This window comes from Macrobrachium nipponense, chromosome 3, assembly GCF_015104395.2.
Source record: "Macrobrachium nipponense isolate FS-2020 chromosome 3, ASM1510439v2, whole genome shotgun sequence".
NCBI lineage: Eukaryota > Metazoa > Arthropoda > Malacostraca > Decapoda > Palaemonidae > Macrobrachium > Macrobrachium nipponense.
Genome location: NC_087202.1, coordinates 107125890 through 107153637, shown reverse-complemented (window position 1 = coordinate 107153637; position 27748 = coordinate 107125890). Strand labels below are relative to the sequence as shown.

Sequence of the window (27748 nt, the reverse complement as noted above, 5' to 3'; positions counted from 1 at the left end):
CATTGGATAGATAGTCAAACGGATTTTTATGGGGTCTTTGCTACTGCCTCTGTAAGTAGTAATTGTTTATGCCAGTCAAAGATTTGTTGTTGAATTGTAGATGTTTCCCTCCATAGTGTTAAGAGTTGTTTCAAGTTTATCTGCCATTGTTCAGGGGTCAGTTGATAACTGATTAGCTTTTAGGGACAAAGTAGGTTTTGAATTCCTTATTTTATTTGGTGGTTTCATCTTTTTTAAATATTTTTAAATGATATTAATTCAAATGTGCCTCTTGAGTATGGTCTTCATGAAAGCACATGATTTTTTTTTAAGACATTAAAACTATTCAATGGGTTTTGGCAAGGAATCTCGATGGAGAATTTATTGTTGTACTTAACATTTGTTATTAAGAGCGACCGTGACATTTCAGCCAAATGGATCTGAAACTTTTTCATAAAATGAAAATGCTAGGTAGTACTGTACAAGTCAGTGTAGTACGCTGAAGGAAATGGACCGTAATTAAATATTGTTTATTTAAATTATTAAAGTATGAAATCCCATGTGGCAATATCTTAGTAAGTATTTTAAGGTAGTAAGCAAGACCAAACATTTTCTTGTTCTTATATTAGATATCAGAATAGACTTTTTTTAAACTTTCAGGTACTGTATTTAATATGCTGTTGGTGTTTCTTAAAACAATATCCAGCAATGTCCACTACACATAAGAAACCAACTTAAGAAAAGCACAGAACACATAAGTGCGCATAATAAAATCATTCAAGATGATGATGATCTGGTTGTAGATATCATAGTTAAATTTGCAATGGAGCAATGTCATCTCTTTAAAAAAAGTTACTGTATAAGCTGGTGTCTAAGGCAACATTTTAACCTTAAAAAATCTCCCCCAAAATGGGAGTTCGTCTTTTACGCCTAGTATAAAAAACAAACCTAAAATCCTGCTGAGATTTTTAATGATAGGCTAACCACCCCTAAAGTATCAATAGTAATGTCAATTGTTAACTACCATCACAACTATTGAAACTGTAAACAAAACTACTGTGATAACAGTAAAAACCATAGGTAATTCAAGTGAATGACTTGTGACACAACTGTCGATACGGTAAACAAAACAACTATAATTGCAGTAGTATTACCATTATTAAATGTTCAAGATGAGCAAGCTCTCACTTTGGTACTAGCTTTAACCAGAATACCATTATTATAAGGCAATAATATTAGACAATTTTATTATTAATACTTATTATACAATGCCCTTTTAGCATTGATAGATAATTTAAAGTTACCAAAAGGGTAAATCGGGATAGTCTAACTTTCGTGTTTACAAACCATAGCCGTGCTCGTAGTTCCCAGTCGTGCTTGACTTACAAGCCAGTATTTCCTTGGTAGTAGTATTTTATAATCAAACTACAGTAAAGGGTTTTGCGATATTGATAGTTCCCCAGTTATCTTTCATATCGGGGATCACTCCAATATGAAAGGAATACATTCATGCGGATCTACTTCCAACCGCAGTGACGTCACTTGCATTCAGCATTTGTTGTAATGCTTACCACATGTTTTTCCTAAGGGAATACAAAATTATTTTTTCATGAAGGTGAGCTTGCCAAACATTTTAAAATCTTGAAGATACAATAATTCCAATTACATCAGGTGATAGTATTACGTATTTAATTTAATAAATTGTGGGGTCATCTTATATGGTGAAAATACCTCTTAACCTACATTTTGACAAAAAATGGGGCTCATCATATACATGCTGGCATATATGGTACATAAAAACAAATTTCAAAATTAATGTTCCATTTTCAAGATTACAATACATAATATGTAAATTTATTTTTGGGTTAGGCGCAGAGCATATATAATAAATTTATTTGTGAGAAATTGGAAAGTATTCCCAAAAGTTTCCTTTTAGCCTGTTCATTTATATAAATTTATTGAATATTTATTGAATAGATTACATAAATTTAGTAAACTACATTGCTTTTACACATGAAATAACATTGGTAGGGTGATGATAGGAAAACTAAAAAAATGCAGGAGTATGGAAAAATATTGAGTGACATTCATTTTTCATTTGAGACCAAAATGCCTAAGGTGGGATGGGAAGATTTTTTTTAGTGTAAGCAAAAAATATCTTTTGCCCACAATAGATCTCTAGCCGATTACATGCCCAATTCATCTCCATCACCCAGTTTCATTTTCATTGTATTTTCATTTGTTACATGAAAACTTGGCATGATTGGTGCTATGTGGTATGATATGTAAACAGTATTAAATTTACAAGCTAACTAGTGTGCATTGTTATGAGTTGTCTGCAGAAGGCTTGTGCATTGTTTATATCTGATGTATGAAGAAAATTAATATGAACTTGAGAATGTTGGCATAATGGAGGGACCTGCAGAGTTTAAAACTGAAGAGGATATTTGTATGGGATTTTGCGAAGATCATAAATGGAACAGGCTCAGGACCATCCAGAATAGTAGGCAGCTAAATAGAAACAGCAGAAGAGGATGTCCTAAAGGGAGAGGTATAACCAGAATAGACAGAAAAGAGCCCTCCAGTAATAGCATATAAAGGAAAATCTGTAAAATAGTAAAATTGCTTGAGCATCCTATATAAAGGTACTGGCAGAACAAAGGAGTTAAAATCTCTAATTGCCAGTTTGGTTTCATGCAACATTGATCAACAATAAAAGTAGTTGTTTATATTAAGGCAACCACAAGAAAAAGTATTACCCCACTGAAGGAAGAGGTTATACATATATTTATAGATCTGGAAAAGAAATTTAGTCAAGTATCAAGACAGAATAAAATGGCATTACAATGGCAGAAAAAAGTCCAGAAAGAACTGTATTACTTACTTTTAAACATACTAGATCTAGAGTGAAGACAGTGGCAGATGTGTCAGGATAATTTGAGATAAATATTGATATTTATCAAGGACCAGCACTGAGCCCTTTACTAAACACTTTTTGTAATTAAAGAAGCCATCTTAGAAATAGCAGAAAATATCTCAAATAAAAAAAATCAAAACTTCTCCAAAAATTGCAAACTATTCTGTACCAATTTATAACATGAAAGGAACTTAAATTTTTTTGTGAAAATGTCAAATTTTCAAAATGCCAGTTCAATCTTACTCTAGGATACGTGCAGGCCATGGTGAATCATGCCCCAAATGCAGTCTGTTTGAATCTGACCAATAATTAATTAGATAGGAAAGCAAGTATCCAATAATAAACTTAACATCATTCTAATTTTTCTCTGATGGTCCCTTTAGCCCTCACAGTCCAGCTAAATACATATTAAGCACAACCCTAGACAGGGCTAAATTTAAGGATGGCCAATTTTAAAAAAAAGAAAAACAAAATAAAACAAAATTCAGTGGAAAGAGGAAGATGTGCACATATCAGCCCAATCATGTTTAATGAGAAATCTTTGCATCCACGTAGCAATCCCTCCTGTATGAGAGCTCTTCTATGTGAATTTCAATTTCAAACGACTTTTACTTAAAGTAAACAATCTGATAACAGTCAACCCCTGCCTATTTGCGGTTCTGGATTCGCGGCTTCACCTATTTGCAGATTTTTTTGTGGAATGTAGTATATCTGCATTATTTGCCTAAAATTTGCCTATTCACAGACTATTTAGTAGAGAAATATTCACTAATTGTCGTATTACCATATTTTTATGACAAAATACATCTTTCATGATATAACTATTAAAATAGATAGTTATAAATGTTTTTAGAGGGGATTTTTGTTGAATGAGCTTTTAAAGTAGGCAATTATGAGCATTTTTAGAGGGCTGTCAAGCGCCAACTCCTGTGACGAACCACCACCACAACACTAGGAACATCACTACACACTCTCCCACCCTAGATGACTTGCGTACATGGCCACGTACATGCACGTGTGCAGATGCACGTATGTGCAAAGGTGAAGTGCCTTGGACACTCGAAATAGAACAAAAATCTCTCGGATTCAAACCCTGGAAAGCACCAAGAGGAGGAGCAGACAAACAGCTGCACTATTTCCGCGCTCACAACTTTCGATCTCTTGACAGGCGCCTTGAGATCCTTACGGCGACTGATAAGCCCTGTAGTTGGAGAACCAGAAGAATTTGCAACGTGCACGAACGTGGGAGGCTGCGACACACTCGCGACTTGATGCAGAGGAGGAAGCAGCCACTGCAGATCACACAGGGAATGAAACACTAACACTCGCGGGAACATGGGTGGCCACTTCCTCCCACTTGCAGACGAAAGAAAAGGCGAAGTCCTTAACCTTCCAACACTTGATACACCAGTGCGACGGAGATGGAGGAAAGAAGAGAGAAAGACAGCACTGACTCCTTACACAATCTCTTTGCAGGAGGCGGGGGTGACGTCAACACGCTTGCTTCCAGTCCTCCAGCTGACATGGCAGCAAACCTGTCTTTTAAAACGGAGTCCAACCTCTTAAGAACTGCCTGACATATAGCCTCAGACGAATCAGCAAGAAAAGGGGCCGACGACATGGAAAGGAGATGCAGTGAACTGGATGGCAGTGATGACATCACTGGAGCAAAAACAATTATGACAATGAGCGAGGCAGTGCAGTGGAGGAAACTGGGAGTAACGTCATTGATGGAAGTCACGTCACTAGCGGCGCTGACTTCATGGCTTCCCCTCGATTTGAGGAGGAAGCAGACGCAACTGGCAGAGGGATACAAAATGGCTGACCCCGTGACGTCACCAGTGGCGCTGACACCATGGCTTCCCTCTGACTTGAAGTGGCAGTCGGTCAATGGCAGAGCAATACAATATGGCTGACCTCAGCTACCAACGAAGATGAGGCCAGAAAGAGGGGGAAGGCGAGCATCCAAGAAGTGCGTCGGCAAACCCTCCAAGGAGGGTGGACCCTGTAGCCCAAGTGGCCCCCAGAGCGCCGCCATTTTGGACGTCTCCAACTCTGAAACGAAAGAAATTAATGAAAAAAAGCCTCCTACCCTCTCGGGGGAATTAAATTAATCCCCGAGGAAGAGGGGATGACATTACATAATAAGTCAGCCTGAGGGCCTCCTGATACTTCCAACGACAAATCAATGGAAGAAAAGGAAGGAGACAAAGGCACAACACTAGCATGAGGTGTGACTGCTTCAGGAGACGAAGCATCAGGAAGAGGAGAAGAAAATCCCTCCCATGAAGGAAGGGTAGAAACTCTACGATACTCCCTCTTACTATAAAATAATTTCCACTGCTCTCTAGGCCACGCACAACATTCCGTGTAGGGATTCGTTAGGTACAAACGTTGAACACCTACTGCAAGTTCTGTGAGGATCTGTCGCTAAAGAAGACAAACAAAAATGCGGGAAAACCTTGGTTACACGGGCACACACATTGTCGAGGCCGAGAAGGAGCAGAAGAAGCCATAATACACACACACACACACACACAGAAACAAGCAAAACCAGGCAATGAACCGGTAAAAGGGCGTGAGAGGTCAACCACAACTCTCGCCCAGGCAGTTAAGAAAAAGACAGAACGCTGTAGCATGGGTGCGTGGTCCTTGACCACTTTTTACCCAGTATACGTATGCGTTGCCAGATCTCGCAAGATTCCTTGCTTTTCATCTGCGATTTAACTGGATCTAGCTACGGTAGGCGCTAATAAAATTATCTATTGTTAAGAACGAAGGTTTGCAGCTATGAAAAATACAAATTGGCTTTGGAAATTTGTAATTAAAAAAAAAAAAAAAAAAAAATATACCATGTGCATTTGCATATCTTCTATATTCCTCTTTCCATGGATGTGGCTTTTTTTTTTTTTTTTTTATTTTAAGCTGGCCAACCTAAAAGTTTGCACTGTCTGGGGGTGTTCTTAATGTATATTTTAGACCGGCCTGTAAGGGTTAAGGATAGAATATGTGATAAACCAGGATGTAGGTTTCATAATAATCTTGTCAACTAGTAGTTTCAGCATCCCTCCTACAGAACCTGGCAACAATAATGGTCCTGGATTAACTTAAAAATGTGATTCGGTAGCTAATTATCCGCTCCTTAGCAAGGGGAGTAAGGAGTGGTAAACGAACCCTGGCCACGCTTTGGTTTGTTACTGGACAGTCAAAGTTTCTCTTTAGTCTCTATACTACATGATTCGTCCCATATATCATTGTACGTAACTCAGTTGCCGAGTTGTTGGATATCACTGTAGTATCTAGCTTCTCATGGGCATCGGTCCCTCTCCGGTAGATATTTCTTCTGGAGCTGGGCTGGTGGATAGGCCCCCAGCTGGTTTAGGGTGTCTGTACCTCCCTCCAAGTATAAGTTTATCCTGTTGTTAAGACCGAAGGTTTGTTCGCGTATGAACAAATGACAAATTTTCGAAGACAATTTGTATTTTTCACAGCTACAATCCTGAGGTCTTAACGTTGTACTGTCCCCCTCTAGCTACCCCTCTGTCTTCTAAAGACATCCTGGGTTAGGAAAAACTGAACGCAGTGGTGTGGGTGCGTGGTCCTCGACCACTTTTCACCCGATATACACACGCGTTGCCAGACAAGATTCCTTGCTTTTCATCTGCGATTTAACCGGGTCCAGCTAGGCACTATAAAATTATCCCTTGACCAGTTTTCACCCAATATACGCACGCATTGCCAGATCTCTCAAGATTCCTGGCTTTTCATCTGCAATTTAACCTGATCTAGCTAGGCGCTAGAAAATTATCCTATCGTTAAGACCAAAGGTGTGTAGCTATGAAAAATACAAATTGTCTTAGAAAATTTGTCATGTTACGCTGAGACTGCACTGTAATTGTGCCTAATTATTCTGAAAAATTCTCCAGAGGCTGTTCCTAACAAAGAAAGCCATTGCCACATAGGAAGCTTCCTTAAACATGAACATTTGCATTTCATTCATTACCAATCGGTTGTCTCGGTGATGAAATAAATAAAAAGTAAATGGGTCTTACTTTACGTGGTTAGTATAATCATTCTTCTTCATGTAGAACTTTTTACTGAAGTATCTCCAGAGAAAAAAGACAGAGGAGATGCACAGAAAAAAAATCACAAATAGTTTTGCACTTGCGTAGAAAATTGTTTACAATTTCACGCTTTGTCTGACAAAAATGAACGTGGGTTCTTAGTTACGTATTTTTTCACTTATCATTGTAATAAACGACAGCATCAGAGCTTAGAACATATTCCATTATTACTGCCCAGAAGCACACAAGAGTTGCCTCACTTGATGCCACGAGTGAGTATTGCCATGTAACACTTTTTCATTTTCATCTAATTTAGAGAGAGATTACACTTTTTTCCAAATACTACTAAAGTTTTTATTCTATATGCGTATACATGTCTGCGTGCATGTATTATGCACTTTATATATTCAAATGTCTGAATCTAGATAGCCAGCAATATGTAATGTTTATTTTGCTTCATCACATACCTGGCAGTACATACCACCTTCCTGAGCACATTCAGTACTGTTTGTTTTGCTCCAAACCCTTCAAACTGAATCATAAGAGGTCTAGAGCTGAAAAGAGGAAGGTTGGGAATTTTGGTGGTATATGTACGTATTCCACTTCTGTGTGCCTGATACTTTGCAATAGTATTGATTGGTGGTACTCTGTGTACCCTCAAACAAACTGACAGTAAAGAAGGGTAAAGGGATAAAATTCTTTGAAAAGCAAGAAGTGCCTATTTCTCTTCACATAGAAAATCCTGCAAATTGCAAAAGTATATCCTCATCCAGAAGAGTTAGAAAAGTCAACTAAAATTCATAATGCATAGAGACTGAACCAGGTGAAACCAACAGATCTGTGGCCTTCGGAATACCGTCGACAGAGTTGGCTAACTTGAACAGGTCTGTTAATTAGAAAAGAATTCTTGCTTCTGAAAGAAAACATCATCTACCTTTGTGCAACAAATTCCTAGTGAATCCTTGGCCTTCAGAATACCATCAACAGAGTTGGCCAACTTCAACCAGTCTATTCAGTAGGAAAGAATTCTTGCTCCTGAAAGACAACACCATCCACCTTTGGAAAACAAATTCCTAGCGAATAACTGAGGCACTGTACATGAGCCGAAACAAAATGCCTTGAACAGCAATACTTTCCCTGCAAGTACACATTGAAGGAACTTGTCTGACAGGATTTATTGGTATTAGGAAAATGAATTCTGCATGTCCACTGAAACTTCCCACCATTCTTTTGGGAAGTCACTAAAACCATACTGGAAAGAACTAAAAAAAATCAGAATCGCGACAGACGCATGAAGTTGACCAATCTCGATATGTCAAACATGGGGTGCTATTCTCCAGTTGCTTATGGTTTCGGGAAAAAGTCAGAGGGAAGATCCCAGTGAATCACCAACACCTGCTCCATTGCCTTCTCTGTATTACAACCTCCCACTGAAGAACTAGATACTTCTGTTTGAAAGGACACAAAGTTAAGTATATCTTAGTTTAACCAGACCACTGAGCTGATTAACAGCTCTCTTAGGGTAGGCCCGAAGAATTAGATTTTTATTTAGGTGGCTAGGAACCAATTGGTTATTTAGCAACGGGACCTACAGCTTATTGTGAGATCTGAACCACATTATATCGAGAAGTGAATTTCTATTCACCAGAAATAAAGTCCTCTGATTATGCATTGGAGGCAGCATGGAGTGAACTCGGGCTGCCAGATTGATAGGCAAGTACACAACCCACTCGTCCAATAAGGAACTGAGAAGACAAAGGAATGGCTGGCTATAGGAAACTAAGCTAGTGTGAGTGGCCTCTTACCAGAACCTGAGGCGCCATCTTATTGTTTGTGGTGCCAGTTTGGGGAGTTTGAGGAGCAAGCAGTATTTTAGAAAGGAAAAGTGTTGGAGTTTTTTACCTGTTTGGTCAAAGCCATTTCTGACGCTTCAGGTGAATGTTCTCTTGCTTATACTAACTCAGTTTTGATCAAGTGAGAATACTTAAGCTCCTCTTTTTGTTTCTCTGTCGAGTCACCTAAGTCTGACTCTCTTTCAAGAGAGTATACATTGATAAATCATACATCTTTCTCACACAGGCATTTTATACCTTTTAGTGTGAAATGCCTGTGTGAGAAAGATGTATGATTTATCAATATATAACTCCCTTGAAAGAGAGTCAGACTTAGAAGGGGACTCAACAGAGAAACAAAAAGAGGAGCTTAAGTATTCTCACTTGATCAAAACTGAGTTAGTATAAGCAAGAGAACATTCACCTGGAAGTGTCAGAAATGGCTTGGACCAAACAAGTAAAAAACTCCAACACTTTTATTTTCTAAAATGCTGCTTGCTTCTCAGACTCCCCAAGCTGGCACCACAAACAATAAGATGGCGCCTCAGCTTCTTTAAGCTGGCATAGAGAAGAGGCAATCATACTGAGCAAAGTTCAGTAAAAAATAAAGCTTCAATAATCTAAACAGAGACCTGAAAACAAACTGCTCAAATATATCTCTTAAAATGAACGAGACGAAGAAAAGTGAATCTTGATGAAAGACTATTTGCGTATTGGTAAAGTGCCTATTCATAGCTGGTTTTCCACTACTTAAAAAAAAAAAATAAAAAAAAAAACAGGGAAGACAAGTGCTGGCATACTTAAAGTACGTGTTTTGTTTTTGCACCAGAGTTATTAGAAAACATACAAAGATAAACGAGACCTCTTCTTTACATGGCTTTCCTCCATTAAATGAAGATAAAGTGAAGCCCAACTCTCAGCAAACACTGGCAAATCGAGAAGATTCCAACAATTCAAAGTCATCTTCCACCAGAGGAGTAATTAGTGCAACTGTGGGCAACAGCAGACAATAACCCGCAATGATGCTTCATTCAGTTCATTAAACAAGACTTGGAGCATGAAAAATGCCAGGCAGGTGACAGAGGTCACAGAACCACGTTGCTCCGAGAACCAACGTGGTTCCTTGGCAGCAGACTCTTCCAATTGTTGCAGAGCAGGCAAGGGCACTGACACTACCTCTTACAGAGGAATGTGAAAATGATCACATTCCATGGAGGGACCAGGATGATTCCGTGACATATATTCAGATAAACCTTTTACTAACCAAAATAAGGTTTCTGTCCTGTTCTAACTTCTCATACACTTTCCCTTAATTGAAGGAGAGCGGAAGGTAGAGTTCAAGAGGAAGTCTCAGTACATGTATAGCTAAAGCATTAGCAGAGGAAAAGGCCATAGACCGAGTAAGGAAAATGCAAATGAAGGACCTGGAGAAGGGGGAGAAATACGTAACAGATTTAAGACCTGACCTATTTGCATTTGTAATCTATCTGCTTCCCTTTCTTCCTATAAAGTCCTTTAATAATCCCCACTTTCCTCACAACTATTTTCAAGATCACACTTTTCACCCCTGCAGCCAGCACAGTGTGTATGTCACCTCAAAAATCAAACATTCTGCTAACATAGTAATAATTCCTACAGAACCTGACATTTTTAGCTTGATTCCAGTGGAAGGCATCTTAGGAATGTACAGTACCTTGAAAGCAGAAAATAGCCAAAACCACGAAATACCAACAGAAGCGCCTATACTTCTCAATTATGCCAAGGAGAATTACTTCACAATTATGCCTATACTTCACAATTATGCCAAGGAGAATTCAAAACACTCCCTGAGGAGAACAGGTGCACTAGACAGTCATCTGGTCAGCCATTCAGTCTTTCCTTTTGTTTGAATGCCGACTTGCCTGTAGGTGCAGATATAAGCTATCTTTAACAGTAGGTAAGATATCTGCTATGGTTTTAGATTTGTGACCAATTATATTTGGTGTTATTAAATTCTGAAACAGAGTAGTTCCCACATAATCAGCATTTCAGAAACCATATTGATGAGTAAGCACTGGTGTTGGAAGTGATGAATCAGACAGCAAATGAAGCCTTAAGTATGATTTTGCCATTTATTATTGCAAAATTAATTGTATGGAGTGCAATACATTTTCAAATCAGAATTTTTCATGAGACAAGACTTTCAGGTAATAATGAATAGCTTCCTTTGGATGACAGTGTATTGCAGAAATATGTAAGGTTTTATCCCTCGAAGTTCGTCAGTATCTTGACCCTTTCTCAACACTAGTATCCATGTAATACAATATGAAAATTTGAGAATATTTTAGTTTTGCTAGTTTCTTGCAATATTGTAATTATTTATTGTCTTAATAATGACAGTCAAATATAGCAGAAGTTAATTAGTATATGATGAATTTTGCTCTTTTAGATAGATTTAAGTTGGTTTCTGTATATTGGTTATAGTGGTTCTTGTATATTGATTACATGCACTATAACCAGGAATACATAATTAGTGCTGAATTATGCAGTTAAAAAATTTTCCTTATGGTGTAAGTTTTGTGATTTAATGTGACCTGAAAACAAATTTCATGATAGGTAGTTATATATGTACTATTAGGTTTTTCGTTTTTGGTGACTTAGTTGTAAGGATTTTGAAGTTGCAGTGGTTTTGACAGGTTTGCTGTGAATTCTGGTGTACTGGTTATGATTAGTACAGTATTATTAAGTAAACATTCCTGATTTATGAGTAATGCAGATAATGTTGCACATTATTTTTAATTGATTTTTTTTTTATTTCAGCACTAGAATATTGTGTTTGTAATTACTAAAGTTATGTAAAATATGTTAGTTTGCTTAAGAAATCCATACAGTATACCTATTATCTCTATTAATATTTGTCAATCTCCACCTGCAAAACAATGAACATTATGACCTTAATACATAGGTGTTGAGTCATTAATAATTGAAATGTAATGTTTAGATATTAATTGGAAAATCATTTTTATTCTTCCTCATGCTGTACCTGTCCAGGGTGGTTGATTAGTGCCAAGAGTGCAATTTGATAACTTCCATTGCAGCCCCATATAGATCAGCTGAAATGTCATTTTTTATATTGATTTTACTTGATTTATTTGGTAGTTTAGCTTCCCATTATTATTTATTTATTTAATTAATATACATCTACATGAATGCAGCTGTACACTTTTTTTTCTATGACTTCTGGCATGTACAATACTACATTAACCTGTATACTTTTGCTTATGATTTTAGGAACTTGTGGTAGAACTGAATCTCTACAAAAACTTTAGTATCCAGCATTCCTTAGCAGTGATTACAGTTTGGTATAAAAAGTACTTCATTATCCCAAAATTTATTTAAGTATGCTGGACTTGAGGATAAACTTTTGAAAAATAGCATTTTATAAAAAATAAATTGATTGTAAACATATGTTGGCATGTCTGGCTTCTATTTTGAAGGTAGCCCCAAGGCTTTGAATGGTTATAAGTAACTACGTATACAGTAATTGTACAATAGTATGTGTGGAATTATTCAATAGTTTTGAGTGTAGTACTCTTCACACCCTTGAATGCCAGCTAGTCAAGGTACATGTTAGGCAGTGAAAGGCATTAGTATTGTTTGTGTTATTCTGTAAAAACATCATTTTTGGTTTTTAAGTATTTTCTGTGGAAAAGTTTAGCAAAAATGGAAAATAAATTACCTTAAAGTGAATTTTTGATAATTTAATTTGAATTTGTAAGACTAAGATAACCAAATAGGTCCTTCCTTTTTAGATTATAAACCTTAAATATTACATGAATTCCAAGAATCATGGATGCATTTTTACCAATGTGTTTTTAATTTATTGTTGCTCAATCAGTTAAATCTTGGTTTTTAATTTTGCTGGTTCTGTAGATGTTCAGGTTTTGTATATAATGTAAATATAAGTATCTTCTCTCTAATTTTTTTATTTATGAATTGTTTGCACTGAATGATCTCATTAACAATTGACAGGCTTCCATATGCTGCATTAATAGGAATACGTTGCATCATGATTTTCCTCTCCTTAGATGTTCAAAATAGTTTTTTGCCCAGTGATAATAATAAGAGATTGTATTTGCTCAAGGGTTTATAAAGCACATCAGTATTTTCGTAATATATTTATTCAAGTTATAAGGTTTTCACAGTAGTTTGCATTTTTGAGGAGGCACTGTTGCTGTCTAAGATGGCGTTTTGTCCTATTTAAGAAATATTTGGTTTTAAGAAATTACTATTTATGGGTAAATTGTAAATATATGTTAGTCTGAGTCATTTACTTTTCAGACAGTAGATCTTGTAGTTATTTTTCCAATAAAAACATCTTGTACATTTCTTCATCTTTGGTTGTCCTGAAGCTGGGAACAAAATTGACCTTCACAATGTCATCAAAGCCTTCTTTCAATGTTGGTTCAACATACTTTGATCTAGAAATGAAAATATACACATTAGAAATACTGCCTTTTATCACCTTTCAAATATGCCGTATTTTTTAAGTAATTTGCATTTTCCAATGTTACCAACAGTGGCTGTTCATATATGGAGTATTTTACTGTGCATGAGTTGGACTGGTGCTAGACTAAACCAGGGAGACTGAGAGAGGGGAGAGGGGATGCCTGTTCTCACCAAACCAATACTACCCATTGTTCTTTCTACCTGTATTTGGAATGGAAAACTTTAGGGAAATAATGAAGCATGGTGGTTTAGGATGATTATCTTCAATATAATAGGCTATGGTTTGCATACCTAGGAAAAATACAAAGTACCTTAAAAATTTGGCATTTGATCCTAGTGGGATACAAACACTACACCACCTTTCATGTATGTAGATGCACTACTTAAATGGGAAGTAGTGTGTCTAACTGGGAAGTATAACAGGGAAGTAGTGTGTGTGGGTGGGAGGGGGGCAGAGTGCCACTGTCTGGAAAAGGTCATTGCTGCTCTATTGACACCATCCCAAACAGGAGGTTACTGCTGCTCTACTGATTGCCCCAAGGATAGGTCAGAGTTGCTCTGAAGGCACTGCCCTGGAGAGCAGGACTGTACTTCCCTACGTCCCTGCTCCACAAATTATGGACCACAGTCATGTCAGTTAATCCTGAAAAACTTAATACCACCTCTGTGGAGCAGGAACCATTCATCAGAAGCCTTTAATGGATTATGTAATCAATGGGTTTTAGATAAAGGTTCTACTTTGCCTTCCCCCTCCCTTGCTATTGAAGGGGAGATGAGGGCTTGGAAAATCTATACTACTACTACAACAGGCACCCATAGTGCCACTTACCTCTGCTCATTCAGGCCCTGCTTGTACTTGAGCATGAATGGTGGTGGGTTGTGTTGTGAAAGGGAGAACAGATCAGTACATCTCTTCTTGAATGAGCCCATGAGACATCTGAGGGTTCCCACTAACTACACTACTAGTTGAGCTGCCACCATTGGTCCTAATGAATATATGTTGAGGGACTAGTGCATGATAACCCTATGAAATACTGGAGGGAGTGAATTGAGAAACGCTTGAACCCTGGGTTCTCGAACAGGGATTTTGTGTCTTAGCAACAAAGTTAGGGGTGAAAGTGTGAGAGATCGCCACCCTTCTAAGTGTCTAACAAGGTGCAACAATCCATAAAACTTCCCCATCCCATCTGGCTCTCCACCTATGAAGTACTGGAGGTAGTGAATTAAGAAATTCTTAAACCCTGGGTCTAGAACCAAAGGATTTTGTGTCTTAACCACAAAGCTGGGAATGAAAAGGAACAAGAGAGACTGACCCTTCCAAGTGCTAAACAAGGTGTGGCAATCCATAAAATTCCCCCATTCCCTTAGCCAAGGCAAGGGCAAGAAAACTGTTTTGAGGGTAAGATACCTGTCCAATGACAGAGATGGGTTTAGAAGGGCTGTCCTTAGGTTTCAAAGTATCAATGTCAGGTTTGCCCCAGAGGGCCTGATCTCTTGAGGGTATGACTATTTAAAGCTCCTCTTAAGCATTGCCTGTGTGGCATGGACCTATCCATACCACATGGGCAGAACACTTGAGCGATACCCTTTAACAGCTGAGACAGACAGGCCCTTGTCTCAGCATAGGAGAGGGACTCCTACAACACCAATTGCAGAATATGGCCCAATTCCCTTGGCAGACATTCAGTAAGGAGGGTGCCAGATGTCTCCCTTGCAGTGTCATGGTGATCGCTCTATAGTGAAGTAAAATATGTTAAAGGAAAGGAAAATGCATTTTCTTCACGTAGGTCTGCAGCCAGAAGGCATTCACGCACGTGTTGGAGGCGCCTGTTCTCATGATTATTCTAGAATCGCCAGGTGGGATATGGAACTCAACAGGCGCCGACGTGTCGCCGTGTATATGATGTAATTATTCGCCTAAATCCTTCTAAAACGTTCCTGTCGTCTTGGGAGTCTGTGACGTTCACTGGTAGGCCCCGCCCCTGATCACCATATATATACGACTGAAGAAGTATCAGAGATCAGAATATCAGTGAGAGATCATCAGAGAGAGATATGAGAAGAAGGAACAGACGAAGGATAAGAGAGGAAGAAGGCGCACGAAAGTGAGGTCGGATTAGAGTCAAGTCGTCCAGTAAGAGAGAGAACGACAGAGGTATTCCGACGTTGAGCAAGCCTTCAGAGGAGAAACGTCCTACAAGGTGATTTTGAGGAGTAACCTGCCCTTCGAGTATCAAGAATAGACATTGCTTTCTGCAGTACGGAGTCAAGAAGACGTCTGAAGTTATAGTTCTCCTTTGTGAAGCCGTCGCTTCGAGCATTGATGTTAGACAGCTGCAAAACTGGCCAGCAAGTATTTCATTACCTCACTGTTTCCCCAGTTCACGTATTGTAAGATTTTACTTTTGTTATGTAAATAGGAGAAACCATTCTGCATTTCTCTTTTTTAGTAAGCTTGTAAATAAACCTTTGTTCTGTTTGTGTTTCTTTCTTTATTCGTATCCCGAGTTTCAACTGTTGGTGTTGAATCCTTTTTGTTTATTATACTATTGAACTAGTAGCAGACCTCCGGGGTCAAGGACATTATTGGCGACCTTTGGCCAGGGTATTCGGCACTGTAACAGATTGAAATGGAGAATACAGAAAGAGCCAGAATGAGTGAGATGGTGAAAGAGTTTATTGAGTCTGGTAAGCTTCTAGGTCTAGAAGGGAATGATCTCCAATGAGTATATTGAAAGGAAAGAAAGAGAAAAGTATGAGAGAGATGAAAGAGCGGCTGAGAGAGAGGAAAGAGCAGCTGAGAGAGAAGCAATGAAAATGCAGCAAGAGAGAGAAATGTTGGTAATGCAGCAGGAAGAAAGAGAGAAAGAACGTATGCATGAGTTGGAAATCGCTCGGTTAAGGCAAAGTACTCTTAGCAGTCAGACAGGTGAGAACGAAAATGAAGCTGATAGGTTAGGTATGAGTGCAGTGTTGGAATTAGTACCAAAGTTTGATGAAGAAGATGTAATGACATATTTCATGTGTTTTGAGAAGTTAATGGAAAGAGTAGGTTCTAAAGAAATGTGGACGCTATTTACAGTCAGTTTTGAGTGGTAGGACACTTACCGTGTATAGTTGCATGTCTAAGGAAGAATGTGATGATTATGATATTGTGAAAGAAACTGTTCTTAGCGCGTACAGGTTAGTACCTGAGGCATACCGTAAGAAATTTAGAAGTTTGAGAAAGGATGAAAATATTACGTATGTAGAATATGGTAAGAAGTTAGAAAGCCTGTGTTTTTGATTGGTTAACTTCCGCTAAAGTTGAGGATTTTGATGGTTTGAAGAACTTAGTGTTGTTAGAAAACTTCAAAGATAATGTATCTCCTGAGATTAAGCTTTATATGGAAGATAAGCGAGAGGTATCTTCTGCAGGAGCAACTAGGCTAGCAGACAAATATAGTCTGACTCATAATTTAAGTGTCAGTAAGAAGCGAAATGATCCTTTGTCTGGTAGAGTACAAAACAGTAAAAGTTTCAGTTCTAGTAATAGCAATGCGAGTAAAAGTGACTATTCCTGTTATACATGCGGAAAACCTGGTCATACGTCTAAGGATTGTAAGAGTAAAGTGGCATCTAGTGGCTCAGAATTAACATGTTTCCGATGTAATGGGAAAGGGCATTTAGCAAGAAATTGTGCAGAAGAAAGGAAGGACGTTAAGAAACCAAAAAAGTCATGTTAGGTGGATTTCCTTACACTTGTGTCCTTGTCCTTTGTTGAAGTTGAATTTAGAAAGTCAGGTAACACTTGTGTCCTTGTCCTTTGTTGAAGTTGAATTTAGAAAGTCAGGTAGTGTCAGGAGAAGTGAAACTTGCAGTTGTTGACAGTTTGCCCGTTGATGGCGTTGATATTATTGTCGGTAAGGACTTAGCTTTATCCAAGAATGTGAATCCTGTTGTGAGGGAGATTCCAGTGCCTGAAATGGTAGTAACTAGGTCAGGTTTAGATACAGACATAGACTACGGTCATAATTTGTTCGTGGATTCGAGCGAGTGTGATAGAGGTGGCGAGGTTGATCTTGGCATGAGTGTGGCTGAGAGACCTGACTATAGGTGTTAACAGTAATAGCCAAGCAGAAGGTGTAGCTGTCGAGAGTAACGTAGTCGATATGGTGGAATCAAGTAATAGTTACGGTGATGAATAAGGCACTAACCTTTTGAATAAGGATGAGCTAGTCAAGTTTCAGAGAGAGGATGAGACACTAACCTGAATTTTTTAATGTGAACTGGATGATGATCTCGATAATGCGTGTAAGGAAACGTTTTGTTTGAAAGACGAAGTTTTGTGTAGTTATGTTCAGCCAAGTCAGGTAGTAAAGAGGAAATCACCGAACAATTAGTGGTTCCTAGAAGCTTCGTGAACTAGTTTTGAGGTTAACACATGATGAGCAAGGACATTTGGGAGTAAATAAAACTTTCAGGTGTATTAATAGGGCGTACTTTTGGCCTAAAATGAGGAGTGACGTAAAGAGGTATGTTTTAAGCTGACATGAATGCCAAATTGCCAGGAAACCGAATCAAGTAATTCCCAGAGCTCCGTTATGTAATATTCCTTCAGTAGACGAACCTTTTGAGAATGTAGTTATCGATATGGTCTGACCGTTGCCTAGAAGTAAGGGAGGGAGTATATATCTGTTGACAATCATTGATAGACTACCTCGCTATCCAGAGGCGATACCCATAAGAAGCTGTAACGCAAGGACCGTAGTTAAACGATTGTTAGATTATTTTTCAAAGTTTGGTCTGCCTCGTACAGAGTGATAATGTTAGTAATTTTGTATCCAAATATTTCAGGGATAGAGTGAAAGAGTTAGGCATTAAACTCGTAACTTCCACACCTTATCACCCCGAATCACAAGGCATTGTGGAGCAGTTTCACCAAACGTTAAAGAGTTGTTTACGAAAACTGTGTACAGTGGTCCCCCCGTATTCGCGGGGGATGCGTACCAGACCCCCTTGTGAATAGTTAGAATCCGCGAATGTTTGGAACCCCTATAAAAATGCTAAAAACAGCCTATTTTGTTAGTTACAACTCAAGTAAAACCCACTAAAGATTTTCCTACATGGTTTTTTTAATAGTTTTATCACAAAAAGTGCATTTTATGATGAGATTCATAAAAAAAACCAGGAATTTGTGGATATTTATCATAGAAAAATACCGCGAATGCATGAATTTTCCGCGAATAATGCAGGGAAATGTTCCCGAGAGAAATCCGCGAATGTGTGAGTCCGCGAATCTGGAGAACGCGAATACGGGGGGTCCACTGTAGTAACTTTGAATATGACTGGGAAGAAAAATGATATTGTTATGATACAATAAAGTTTTATACATACTTACCTGGCAGATATATACACAGCTATTACTCCGTCGTCCCCGATAGAAATTCGAATTTCGCGGCACACGCGGCAGGTAGGTCAGGTGATCTACCCCCTCCGCCTGGGCGGGTGGCGGGAATAGGAACCATACCTGTTTTCTAATTCATATTTTTTCTTCCAGCTGTCTCCTGAGGGGAGGCTGGGTGGGCCATTTAATTGTATATATCTGCCAGGTAAGTATGTATAAAACTTTATTGTATCATAACAATATCATTTTTATACATTCAACTTACCTGTCAGATATATACATAGCTGATTCACACCATTGGTGGAGGGTCAAAGACAGCTATTACTGAATAGACAGGTAAACAACATACGTTGTAGGTAATAAATAAATAAAACCTTGGTTCCTATGTGTTTAGACGAAGGGTCGACTTCCTAGCTATAGCTAGTAGTCTGCTTCGTCTCAAGAGCCTCAGCGAGGATGTGACCTATGGCTAAGAGTTCTTGTAGATCTGTCAATGGGGTCTTATCCACTTACTTGACAGAATCTAGTGGTCATTTGTCAATGGGGTCTTATCCACTTACATGACAATACACCAATGCCTATTGGCATAATTTAAGGAGCACAACACCGATCCCGATCACCTGATCCTAACGACGAGGGCGTTTGTGCTTAAATTTCTGAAAAGAGCTATCCCCAACTCATTTCAAATATATATATATATAAAAAAAAATTTTTAATTCACTAGTTAAGGATCAGTGTCGGCTCCCTATCCCAGCAACGCATCCGTGGACACGTATAACAAAGAGAGAAGGATCTCTCATAGGCCCACTTGATCTCCTTCATGCAAAGAGAAGTCAACACAGAGTTGCATCTCCTGTTATTACAGCTAATATGTCTCTCACGACATATTGTTATGGAAAGAACAAGAATTGTTAAAAGCTCGCACTTCAAGCGCTTTTAATTCTTAGCTGTTTGAAGGAATCATCAAGTTACTCAAGAAGTGCTTTAGAGATTCCACTGTTCCAAAGAAGACCAGGGCTTTCTTTGAAATAGATCTCTTCTGGATGAAGCCCAGAGCCTGGCTTGCGCCTGGCTGGAACTTCGCGCCTGCCTGGCGCCTCGCCCCTGGCTGGCGCCTCGCGCCTGCCTGGCGTCTTGCACCTGGCTGGTGCCTCACTTGCGCCTGGCTGGCTCCTGGCGCCTGGCTGACTTCTCCCCACTTGCTGGAGATTCGAGCTTGTTAAGAGTCTCGATGAAAACTGGCGATGTCCACCTCGGACACTTTATTTGCCTGATTTATTCGCCTCTAGCGCATCTGTGCCAGATTGGAGGCCTACTATTCCTCCTCATCAGACAATGACAGTGTTTATTTGGACTGTCTTGCTCTGGCATCTTTACGCCTGTTTGGCATTTGGCGCCTGATTGGCGCTACATTGTCCGAAAGTCTGAACATCCACAATCGTTTATCAGGAGAATGGAAAAGGGTGGAAGAAATTCTTTCACTTTGAGCTTATGGCCTCTGCAACAAGGGGAGGTAATTTTAGTCAGCTACATCCAGTAGACGATATTAAATCTAATAGTCCGAGAGACCAGTCTTCCTCCGAGGAGGATCATACTTGATACTTCCGTTGCTAACGAGCACTCTTCCTACATGTTGATGAGTTCTCTCGTTGCAAAATCTTCCCTATCCTTGCACGAAGGCAGGGAAAGAGCCTGGAAGTCTAAGGAGACTCTGAGCTGAAATTGGGAGGATTCCTGATTTCTAGCTCTTTAAATATGTCTCTTCGAACCTTCTGGGAAGTAGTTTTGAGCCCTCATCGTATTCCAAAGACTGTCGGCAAACGTTTAAACCTTATCTTCTTTTGTAGATGACAATGTAAATACATTGCCTGGACAACGAATCCTTTATCTGAAAGCGTTGATCCAGGAATAAAAGGTTTTAGTTCTTTTGCCAAACATACCATGCTGGCAGGAACCCATTGCCGAGTCTTTCTAGAATTTGATTCCAGATTCCAAGCCCAAAATTTCACTCGTCCTTTTGGTCGTTTAGTTCCATCTTGTCAGAACACAGAATCTGAGGCCCAAATAGGATCCCATTGTAATTATAAGATCTCCTAGTCTTGTCGTATAGAGGTATTGCATAAGATCCCGAAGATCTTCAATGCTCTGCTATCTCCAATTCCCTTTATAGAGCCAGAGTATAGCCTTTTACTGCGTTCTTTGATAGCAGATATATACAAAGGTGATTCTTCCCTCTGAAAGGGAAGAAAAAACCGCTATGTGGTTCACAGAGGTATCGGAAGAGGACAGTTTCCTCATTCCCTCTAGCACGATCTGCAGTAATTATATATCTTATCCATGACTACTGTCATTTACCTTGAAACATCCTCTCCTTCATGTCCACTTCTGGTCAGTCTGCACGCAGACAGACTCAGAGTGGAGAGGTTGTTAAGGTCCATTTAAAATAGATGCTGTAAGAATATTCAGACTGTCTTGGAAAAGACTTCCAAAACCTGCTGTGAGAAGAACGTGACCTCTGTGAATCCAACCTCTCTAAGACTAAAATGAGGCATAAAGTATTATCCTCTCTTTCTTTGACGCCCTTTGTCTTACATTCTGTAAAGAGTTTATATTTTAGGGGAAAAAGACTAAATTTTATTCCCCTTTCTATAAAATAAAGATGGCGTATATTGCTACCTCTCTCTTATATTCTTTCTTCCCGTCCTCGTGCCTGGGCAACGAGAGAATGGAAAATTCTATCATTGTTACTCTGCAAAACAACAAATTATTATTATCCTATTCTCCTAATAAATGATCCAGGATCGAGGAGAATCATTCAAGATTCCTATCCTAGGACATCAGGCCGTAATGTACGGTTCAAATACTTGAAAGAGCCTCTCACCCAATACTGAGAGCTCCTACGAGTCTTTTCCATTACCAAAACATTACAAGGTCTCCCTTGTTATATGTTTACATAGGAGTACGATAATATAACATCCTGTTAATAACAATGAAAGAGGAGAAAGAGGAGCTGCATGGTTCAAGGGACTAGCCAAAACGTGCAATAAAACCTGCACCCAGATTAACTTATGAGTCCGATATATTTTCTATCACTAGTCTCATAAGGATGAGGAAAGCGAGAGACCTCTAAAGATATCGGTTCTCTTCACCATGTAAAGGTCTATAAAGCAGAAGAACCCACTTATCCTGACACGTACTACGTTCGCCTGTGCGATATCTAGAATAATTGTCAGTAGAGGGTTGATCTGGCAAAGAAAGTTCTCTCCAAAAAAACAAACTCCTCTTGCCAGGAAAGAAGTCGCTCACGCGACCACTATATTACCTGACATGAGAAGTCTGTTCTTGTTAGAGACTTTCGCAATTTCAGTTAATCCTAACAAGGGCCACGGCCGCCTGTGCGACAACTTGTGTCCTTGTCAGGAAAAAAACTGATTTTGTGTCAGTTCTCAAAGAGTTAACTCTTGGAAAGACTATCTCCAAATACTGAGAAATTGGAGATCCTGATGTCTTGCGCCTGGTTGGCGCCTCGCGTCTGGCTGGCGCCTCGCTCCTGGGAGGCGTCACGCTTCTGGCTGGCGTCTCGCGCCTCGCAGCGTCCTCGCGCTTGCCTGGCGCCTCGCTCCTGGGAGGCGTCACGCTTCTGGCTGGCGCCTCGCGCCTGGTTGGCACTTCGCGCCTGGCTGGCGCCTATCGCCTGGTTAAAGCCTGGCTGGAGCTTTTATGGCCCATTACTAGCAACCGTGGTCAGGAAATCTCTATATCAAAATAAGAAGAGGTGTTGTAAGAATCCTATAATTCTACAGTACTTCCATAGTTGGATGTTTCTTCCCAATTTTCCTCTAATTCGAGTATATCTGAAGGGGAATTATTCTTTCCTCGGTTAATTCTTCCGTATCCCCCCCCCTTTTTCCTGAACGAGAAATATTTTGGATGGTGCTCTTGGCTTATTGCACCAGGCTGGCGCCTCCTACTAATTATCTTTGTTATGTGCCAGAACATCTGTGTCTTTATGGTACCCGACATCCTTTCATATGTTAATTCCGTTCTTATTATGAAAAACTTTTATATACGTAGTATAATCCATTCAGGGAAACCATTTCCCACTAAAATGATATTGTTAAACTACAATAAAGTTTTGTACATACTTACCTGGCAGATATATACTTAGCTATAGTCTCCGACGTTCCCGACAGAATTTCAAATCTCGCGGCACACGCGACAGGTAGGTCAGGTGGTCTACCTTACCCGCCGCTGGGTGGCGGATGTACGAACCACTCCCGTTTGCTTGTCAGATTTTTCTCTTCACCTGTCTCCTGAGGGGGGGCTGGGTGGGCCATTAAATCGTATATATCTGCCAGGTAAGTATGTACAAAACTTTATTGTAGGTTTAACAATATCATTTTTGTACATGAACTTCCCTGACAGATATATACTTAGCTGATTGGCACCCTTGGTGGAGGGTAAGAGACAGCTAAATAATACAGGTAAGACGGGAAACAACTAATGTTGTAGGATATAAAAACCTTGGTTCTCACCTTTTCAGGATGAAGACTTCATAGATACTGTCTCTGAGTCTGCATTGCCTGGAGAGCTACAGCTAGGACGTGACCTGATGCTGAAAGACTCTCGGATCTACCATGGGATATGTGATCCCCTATTGTGGTAGAATCCAAGTCGGATCCTGTAGAGGGACCTTGTCCGCTTACTAACAGATCCTTACCACTACCTCTGCAAGGAGCCAAAACCCACCAGACCACCTAACCAAAATACAAAGGGTTAATATTACGACAAAAAGAGGTGCCTCCTGCAACCTCTTTCAGACAACCAAAAACACCAATATAAAATATAGGGTAACATATAAAAAATTTTACACAGGATAAGTTTCAGTTCCCTGCCCCAGCACCGAATCCGCCGATACGAAAGGACCCAAGGCGAAGCATTTATCATATGTGATTTTTACATCACGTAGGTAGTGGTTTGCGAAAACCGATTGGCATCTCCAAAAAGTCGCCTCCATCAAGTTCCGCACAGACATATTTTTTCTGAATGCAAGCGAAGTTGCGATGGCTCTCACCTCGTGAGCTTTTCACTTTCAGTAGTCTAAAATGTTCTTCCTTACAGGCAACATGTGCCTCTGTAATAAGGCTTCTCAGAAAAAAGGAAAGAGCATTCTCTTGACATGGGCCGAGTGGGGTCCTTTACAGAGCACCAAAGCACATCTTGATTAGCCTTAAGTTGTTCCTTCCTCTTAAGGGAAATACTTCTAATTCTCATAGGGCAAAGAGTTCCTTTCAGGCTCTTACCCTACTAGAAAAGATAAACTACGAACTTCAAAGCTCCTGGGCCACCGGCCGTGATGGGTTTTCATTCTTTGCAAGGAAATTTGGAAGAAACGAAACACACCATAGAATCTTCCTTAAACCCTACATTGCCCTCGATAGCTTGGAGCTCACTCACTCTCTTAGCTGTAGCTAGGGCCAAAAGGTAAGATAGCCTTCTTCGTCAGGATCCTTGAAAGAGGCTAAGCCAGGAGGTTCGAATCTAGACGATCCAAGGAATTGTAAAACTACGTCTAGATTCCAGTTCGGTACTACATGAGGACGCTTAATGGTTTCAAATGATCTAATAAGATCATGCAGGTCCTTATCATCGGATATATTTAAGCCTCTATGCCGAAATACCGCCGCCAACATACTGCGGTATCCCTTAATAGTTGACACAACCAGATGACATTCTTCTCTAGGAAAATAAGGAAATCCGCAATTTGGGTCACAGAGGTACTGGAAGAGGAAAATGTTCTTCCTCTTGCACCAACGTCTAAAGACATCCCACTTTGACTGGTATACACGCAAGGTGGAAGGTCTCCTCGTCTTGCGATTGCTTTAGCAGCTGTTGCTGAAAAGCCTTTCGCTCTGACCAAACTTTGGACAGTCTGAAGCCAGTCAGACTGAGAGCGAGGAGAGTTTTTGTGGTACCTGTCGAAGTGGGGTTGTCTGAGTAGATCGCTCCTTAGCGGAGCGATCTTGGAAGGTCCACCAAACCATTCCAGTACCTCTGTGAACCATTCTTGGGCCGGCCAAAAGGGAGCGATTAAGGTCATTCTCGTTGAATCGGACTCTACGAACTTCTTGATGGTTAGCCCAGGATCTTGAAGGGGGGAAACGCGTAGACGTCGAGTCCGTTCCAGTCTAGAAGAAGAGCATCTATTGCTAATGCCTCTGGCTCCGATATCGGAGAGCAGTAAGGATCCAGCCTCTTGTTCTTTGTACGTGGCAAAGAGGTCTATGTGTGGCCTGCCCCATAACTTCCACAGGCTCTGGCATACATCCAGATGAAGGGTCCCACTCTGTGGGAAGGACCTGATCTTTCCTGCTGAGGAGATCTGCTCTTACATTCTTTTCTTTTCTCCCTGCACGAAACCTGGTGAGAAGCTTGATTCCTCTTTCTTCTGCCCACAGAAGAAGGTCTCTTGCTGTCTCGTACAGGGAGAAGAAATGCGTCCCCCCTGTTTCCTGATATATGCCAGAGCTGTAGTGTTGTCCGCGTTGACCTGCACTACGATCTTCTGACTTTGGGCTCGAAGCCTTCAGAGCCAACCACACAGCCATCAACTCCTTTCTGTTGATGTGCCAGGCTACCTGGTCCCCCACCCAGGTACCTGACACTTCGCTGGTTCCCAGAGTTGCCCCCCACCCCATGTCCGACGCGTCGGAGAACAACACCAGGTTGGGGGTCTGGGATTGAAGAGACAGTCCCCTTCGCAAAGAGGTTGGGATCTGTCCATCATAAGAGATGTTTCTTGACGTCCTGGGATAACGACAGGGAGAACGTCAAATCCTGAGAACGACGACTCCAATTCCGATGAAGAAAGAATTGGAGCGGTCTCAGGTGCAACCTTCCTAGGGAAACGAATTGCTCCAGCGAGGAGAGCGTCCCCAGCAGACTCATCCACTCCCTCACTGTGCATACTTCTTTCCCTAAGAAGGTTGTTACTCTCTCGAATCCTCGGGCTATCCTTTCCTGAGAGGGAAAAGCCCGAAAACTCAGAGAGTTCATCTGTATCGAGATACACACAATCTTGCTCGGGAAATTAGTGACGACTTCTTGAAATTGACGAGAAGTCCCAACGCCTTCGTCAATTCTAAAGTTACTTGTAAGTCCTTCAAACAACGATCTTCTGAATTGGCCCTTATTAGCCAATCGTCGAGGTACATGGATATCCTCACCCCTTTCAAATGAAGCCATTGAGCCACATTCCTCAAATCCCTGTGAACAACTTGAGGGGCCGTCGAGAGGCCGAAAACACAGAGCCCTGAACTGAAAAATTTCCCCCCCATCATGAATCTGAGAAACTTCCTCGAGGAAGGATGGATCGGTACGTGGAAGTAAGTGTCCGTAAATCCAAGGAAACCATCCAGTCCCCTGGACGAAGTGCTGCCAGCACTGATGAAGGCGTTTCCATCGTGAACTTCTTCTTTTCTACGAAAGAAGTTCAGGGCGCTTACGTCCAACACCGGTCTCCATCCCCCTGAGGACTTCGGAACTAGGAAAAGGCAGTTGTAGAAGCCCGATGAATGATGGTCTGTCACTAGTTCGATAGCCCCCTTCTCCAGCATCTGATCTAACTGCTAGATGGAGAGCTTGATTCATGATGGGGTCTCTGTACCTGGCCGTCAGTTCCCTTGGGATGGTCCGTCAAGGGAGGTCTTTCGACGAAAGGGATGAGGTAACCTCTCCTCAAAATAGAAAGGGTCCAAGGATCCGCCCCTTTTTGGGCCCAGACTTCTGCAAACTCTAAGAGTCTGGCGCCCACCGTTGTTTGAAGGACTTGCAAGTTATTTGGGGGCTTTAACAGACTTGGCGAAAGTCTTACCCCTTCTTGAAGGTCTACGACCTCTAACTAGAGGTTCTTGATGAAGCCGCCCTCGAAAGGGTTCTCGAACACTTGCCTTTTCCTTCTTAGCCTTGGTAGGGAAGGAAGGGCGAGGTTTTCTTGCCGACTGTGCCAAAAGGTCCTGGGTGCTTTAGCGAAGTGATCTCGAAATGTCCTGCACTCGAGTTTAGGGAACAACTGAGCAGACAGAGGAGCAAACAGCCAAAGAAGACCTCTGGGCATGGAGACAGACTTCGTTGAGAAGGAACAATAAACAGACCTCTTCTTCACGATCCCGGCCCCATACAGGAGGCGATTTCACTCGCTCCGTCTCTTACCGACTTGTCCATACAAGACAAAACACACATGAGATCTTCTGGCGAAAATGACTCTGGCACTTCAATTTTCTTGGCTAGGACCCCCAACGACCAATCAAGGAAGTTAAATACTTCTAGCACTCTAAACATGCCTTTTAGCATGTGATCCAATTCATTCATTGCCCAAGTCGTCTTAGCAGAGTTAAGGGCAGTTCTCCTTGTCGAATCTACCAGCGCCGAAAAATCCGAATCAGCCGAAGATGGTAGACCCAATCCTAAGGACTCTCCTGTTTCGTACCAGAAACCAGCGCGTCCTGATAACTTCGAAGGAGGAAAAGCGAACATCGTTTTCCCCGCTTCTTCTTTGGAAGCCATCCAGGAACCAAAACTCCTCAGTGCCTTCTTCATTGAAAGAGTTGGCTTCATCCTCACACAAGAAGAACTCTTTGCTGTCTTCGCCGTTGAAAAAAGTGAGTGAGGAGAAGGAGGAGCCGTAGGAGTAAGGGAATCCCCAAAAACTTGCAAAAGTAGCTCTGTAAGCGTTCTTGTAAAAGAAGGACACAGCAGCAAGAAGTGTTCGGTTCCTCATCTGAACCTTCTAGGACGTCTTGTCGAGGCGAGCGCGGAAGATCCTTAGGTGACGAAGGGTGGATCCTAGTAGGAGTTGAGCGAGAGGTTTGGAGAACGCCCTCTCTTAGAAGAGTTCACATCCACTGGAGAACGATGAGAAGATTGGGTTGTCTACGATGAGACTCCCTCTTCGAGGTAGACGGAATCTCAGCCGAAGGAGAGGTAGGCTCCTACTCGAGAATCCTCGGAAACCATCCACAGGGGGCTTTACGAGGAGGCGAGCGCCTACTAGACTCTTTGCGCCTATCCATGAGGCGAGCTG

General features: G+C 40.7%; 1 protein-coding gene across 2 annotated transcripts in view; it reads right to left on the bottom strand.

Annotated features, from left to right (window-relative positions):
- Window positions 1-12934: 12934 nt before the first annotated feature.
- LOC135221941 (uncharacterized protein F21D5.5-like) overlaps window positions 12935-27748 on the bottom strand; it is a 202820-nt gene continuing 188006 nt past the window's right edge. For both annotated transcript variants that reach the window (XM_064259972.1, XM_064259973.1), the window contains exon 11: window positions 12935-13252. In XM_064259972.1, coding sequence (XP_064116042.1) covers window positions 13129-13252 — 124 coding nt within the window. In that variant the 3' untranslated portion in view covers window positions 12935-13128. The remainder of the gene's footprint in view (window positions 13253-27748) is intronic.